The sequence below is a fragment of the Mastomys coucha genome, chromosome X (genome assembly GCF_008632895.1).
Source record: "Mastomys coucha isolate ucsf_1 chromosome X, UCSF_Mcou_1, whole genome shotgun sequence".
Taxonomy (NCBI): Eukaryota; Metazoa; Chordata; class Mammalia; order Rodentia; family Muridae; genus Mastomys; species Mastomys coucha.
This window is the reverse complement of record NC_045030.1, coordinates 132,973,635-132,978,561: the sequence shown is the minus strand read 5'-3', so window position 1 is coordinate 132,978,561 and position 4,927 is coordinate 132,973,635. Positions and strand designations below refer to the sequence as shown.

At 41.7% G+C, this 4,927-nt stretch overlaps 1 protein-coding gene across 2 annotated transcripts in view; it reads left to right on the top strand.

The window, feature by feature from the left end:
* Positions 1–4,490, top strand: part of Morc4 (MORC family CW-type zinc finger 4) — a 48,340-nt gene extending 43,850 nt beyond the window's left edge. Inside the window, exons 15-17 of one of the 2 annotated variants that reach the window (XM_031368645.1) lie at positions 1,618–2,293; positions 2,821–3,104; positions 3,404–4,490. In XM_031368645.1, the coding sequence (XP_031224505.1) occupies positions 1,618–2,293; positions 2,821–3,104; positions 3,404–3,557 (1,114 nt within the window). In that variant the 3' untranslated portion in view covers positions 3,558–4,490. Of the gene's footprint in view, positions 1–1,617; positions 2,294–2,820; positions 3,134–3,403 lie in introns of both variants that reach the window. The other variant, XM_031368652.1, reaches the window with a different exon arrangement.
* The last annotated feature ends 437 nt before the right edge of the window (positions 4,491–4,927 follow it).

Below are 4,927 nucleotides of genomic sequence, written 5' to 3'. Positions count from 1 at the left end.
TCTGTTGAGGGACATCTGGGTTGTTTCCAGTTTCTGGCTATTATAAATAAGACTGCTATGAACATGGTCGTTTATACAGTCTTAAGGGTGGATATGTATGTTCCTTCATATCCTCAGCATCCTTCTTCATTTCCCTAAAGGGTAACAACAGATCTGTTGAGATGGCAGGCCAGTTTGGGTTCTGAAAAACTCAGAGCATTCTAAGAAGTTAGGACTGAGATGTCTCACACTGGTTTTCAGAAACCACAGACCTATGGGCAGCCTTGAGGTCCTCTAAGGAGGCCAATTACAAGCCTGATTCTTTCTCACCAAAAGTTCAGCATTTTCTTGACCGTGGAATTTCTTGATCACCTGAAGAGAGGGCAATTACAAGAAGGAAAATGGCATTCCAGTCCTTCAGTCTGTACAAAATCACCCATGGATCTCTCTGCTCTCAGCTTTTTGATAGATCCTTCACCCAATTAGGGCTTCTAGCAGCCAGAAAAGGAAAGTGACTTCAGACCATCCTCCTGGACTTCTCTGAAGAACAAAGGGAACTCTAGTTTGCGCCTGATCAAATGAAGTTGTTTGTAATAATGGGAAAAATGGCTCGAACTGACTGATCTACTTTCTTGGTTTCTAACTAGGGCCTTGTGTTTTAATTAACTTTTACAGGGGAATAATGGGCAATAGCCATAATCCACTTGGCTGGCAAGGCATTGTACAAAGTTCTGTTGCAATATAAAAATGTGCTAAGTCTTTGATACTGGAGGGTTTGTGATACTTTAAAATTAATGAGTTGGCTTTATTCTCTGCATACACTGCTAGGTTTTTTATGACCTTTTATTCCATTCTATGTTAAGAGATTGTGTGTGTGTGTGTGTGTGTGTGTGTGTGTGTGTCTGTGTGGGTGTGTGTGTGTCTGTGTTTAGTTTTTGTTTGTCTTCCTCTATTTGCTTTTAGGAATCCTCACAGTTAGACTGGTTTAAACTTCATCTTTAAAACGTCTTACCAAACTAAGTCTCCTATGCTGACCCTTATGCTGACTTTATTTCTCCCTTACCACCATCTGCCAACTCGTCCAGTTGTAGGAGTGAAGGGGCTGAGGCTTAGAGGGGCTGAAGTGTTGTACTGCTTTGTTAATGTAACAGCATACGTTAGACTAGGTAACTTGAAAAGGAAAATAAAAAAATGTTTGTCGAGATTACAGGTCTAAAGATTCGAAGACATGGTGTGGCAGTGCTATCGTCTTGGCTCTGCTAAGGGCCTTATGGTGGATGGTATAACAATGTTAGGGCTGTGTGTGTGTGTGAGAAACGTTACATCTTTTATAACATCTGGTTTTCCTGAGAACTAACTCAGGGTCCCATGAGTGCTGCTTTAATCCCTCCTAAAGATAACACCCCCAGTAACAAAACAACTTCCCACAAGGGTCTTCCTCTTAAAAGGTCCCATGACCTATTAACACTGCTACACTAGGGACAGCTTCTGTCATACTCTTCGGGAGTAAACCATATCTTAGCCATGGATAGTAGTCCTAACCTGAAAGAAGATGTGCCACGAGGAGGGGCTTTGTCAAGTAAGAATACTCTTTACCTGTTCTGTGACAAGTTACAATTTTATCTCTTCTCTTTGCAGTAAATACAAATTGATCCTAGGTGAGGAGCCTGTGGCAAAACGAAGGAAGATCCAACATGAGATGACGCTATCTCCTATAGATTACTCCATGTCCAGTTTTTACAGGAGGGTAGAAGCAGCTACCGCCTACCCAGAAGGAGAAAACAGCCCTGATAAATCCAGTTCGGAGAGAAGTACACCACCACACCTCATACCAGAATACCCAGAATCAAACAAGCATACCGAAGAGAACAGGGAAGCTCCAGCCCTTTGTCCAAGGTCCCAGGACCCAGATCAGGGCTCCCTGCTTCCTGAAGAATTAGAAGATCAGATGCCAAAATTGGTAGCCGAAGAGTCTAACAGAAGTAGTGAGAGCATAGACAAAGACATGAATAAAGGGCCTTTTGTGGCCGTTGTTGGTGTTGCGAAGGGAGTTGCAGATTCGGGAGCTCCCATCCAACTAGTCCCCTTTAACAGGGAGGAGTTTGTAGGCAAAAGAAAGAGAGCAGAATCCTGGAAGAGAGCAAATCCTTATTCTGCGGCTCCTGTAGCCACTGCTGGGAAAGGAAAGGGTTGCAAGGAGAGCAGAAGTCGGAACATGCCAAAGATAAAGAACCAGAAAGAGTCGGAAGAACTGAAGAGAACCACGGAAAAACTGGAACGTGTTTTGGCTGAAAGGAATTTGTTCCAGCAAAAGGTTTGGGCAACACCTTACCACTAGGGATAAGAAGAGGTCTTTGTAAGCAAAGGCCTAGGGCAGTGGCTCTTGTCCCTCCTAGTGCGGGGACCCTTGACTCCACAACCATAAAGTTAATTTTGTTGCTCCCTCATAACTGTAATTTTGCTACTGTTACAATTTGTAATATAAATATCTTTGTTTTCTGATGGTCTTAGGCAACCCCTTGTAAAAAGAGTCATGTGACTCCCCATGGTCATGCCCCACAGGTTGTGATCCACTGCACTAGGGTGTTGCTATTTTGGTGATTTCTTTCATACACTGAAGCTTTTAAACAAAATCCCCATCAACCAGACTGTGTGGTATGTCTCAGATTAAGTGAACCCTAGTGTCCTTTCCCTCTATGTTGTAGGTTTGACAAGAGATTTTGTGTAGGTACAATAAAGTATTATAAATAATGGAATCACAGGGTAGATTAGGAATGGTTTGGGGTACTCTAGCTTTTGGTTGTATAGTTGGTCATTGACTTCCTCTTTCTTGGGCTACAGGTAGAGGAGCTGGAACAGGAGAAAAACCACTGGCATTCTGAATTTAAGAAAGCTCAACATGAATTGGTGACCTATAGTACCCAGGAGACAGAAGGCTTATACTGGAGCAAGAAGCACATGGGTTATCGCCAAGCTGAATTCCAGATTCTGAAAGCCGAGCTAGAAAGAACCAAAGAGGAGAAGCAAGAACTGAAAGAGAAACTGAAAGAGACAGAGTCACACCTGGAAGTATTGCAGAAGGCCCAGGTCTCCTTCCGGAACCCAGAGGGAGATGACCTAGAAAGGTTAATTACTAGGGTTTAGTTATCAGCTTGTGAGTACTAATGGGAATTATCCGCTGAGACCCCCAGTTGCTGGGAGGAAGCCTTAGTTGATAGACCACTACAGATTGAGTAATTATTTCTTAGAAAGCTGCAGCCAGTCTCCCAGTGTTTGATGGCCTGGTGCTTTCAGACTTCTTTCTATTTAGTGGAGACAGAATTGTAAGAAATGTAGGCCCATTTTGAAGGGACTTCATTTTATTCCGTTGGCTAATGACTTCATGTCATCTCTTCTCCTCCTGCCCCTTCACTCTATCATACAGGGCTTTGGCCAGGCTCACTCGGCTACGTGTCCACGTCAGCTATCTCCTTACTTCTGTCCTCCCTCACTTGGAGCTTCGTGAGATCGGGTATGACTCAGAACAAGTGGATGGGATCCTGTATACAGTGCTGGAGGCAAATCACATACTGGACTGAGCACCAGACTATATATCCTCACGTAGCTTTCTTGTCTCCCTTCTGCCTGTGTACTGAATGTCTTCCCTTGTCTTGTCTCTCCTTTCTCCCCTTCTCCCATCCTACCCTTCTCCCCAGACCCCAGCCTCTTTCTTTCTCTTTCACCTTTATGCCTTATATGGAGAATCTTTGAATGAGTCCTGGCTCTTAATCAGTGTGCTTCACATTTATGGTGGGTGTGAAGAAAGAGACCCATTAAACTGCCTTTTAAGAGTTCAGGAGCAGAAAAGCAATAGTCACCAAGTTATCTAGTAGATACTTGGCCTGTTTGATATTCTTGATAATGGTTTGTATTAATTTAGGTTAAATCAGTCAGCAAATGTTGGGTCCAATGTACTTGGTGGGATAAGTAATGACTTCAGCCCTGCCAAGGTTCTAACAATCTAATTGGAATAACAAGGCACACCAAGTTAACTAACTCTACAGAGAAGGGTATGGTGTGTATGAGTGGTATGCACATGACACTGAAGACAGAGGAGAGTGCTTTAAAGTGGTTTAAGGGAAGGCAGTCCACCATAAGTGGGACCTAAATGAAGCTTTCAAGAGTGAACATGATAACACTCTTAATGATGGTTGGTGCTTAGGTGGTAGGATTATGGTTGATGATTTGTTTTTTCTTCCTATCTTCTTGCCCTGTTCAAATTTTTCTCTAACATTCTTGTTGCTCTTCTTACATTGCAAAATAAATTGTTTTGAAAGCTAACAAGTAGGCTTGAATTTGGGTGTCAAATGAGACATTTATGAAAGTATGATGTAATTTTACATTTATAATTAATGTTGAGTTTAATATTACCTCTGGAGATACAGCATAAACAAATGTGCCAAAAAATCCAGAATGTGAAAAATGTGTTTGGTAAGAGTGATAGGTTAAAGTAAAGGGAACCTGCCAACAAACTCACCAATTCTCCATGGTATTTTTACTGTAATAACAAATATGTTAAATATATAAGGATCTAAATCTTAAATTTCAGGTAGCAGGAGAGATATTTTATGATAGAAAGATTTAGTTGCCACCCTTCTCTATATGCCTATAGGCTATATAGAGTGAGAGATAAACCCCAAAGTACAGAAGTCATACATCTTATGCACATGTAAAGAAGATGTTCTGTGGATCCATTGTTTTATTATATTTATATAGTATATAGTCTCCAAAGAGTTAAGGTACTCCTAAAGGGTCACTGAGCAGTGAACACTATATATAGATACCTATGTATATCTCAGCATTGAAAACCAGGAAGTAAAAGATAGGAATAACAGAAAGTGGGATCCACCATTGGTAAGAGGATTCTCTAGTAGACCAAACACGCTGAATAGTCATTCTGTTTTCCTCA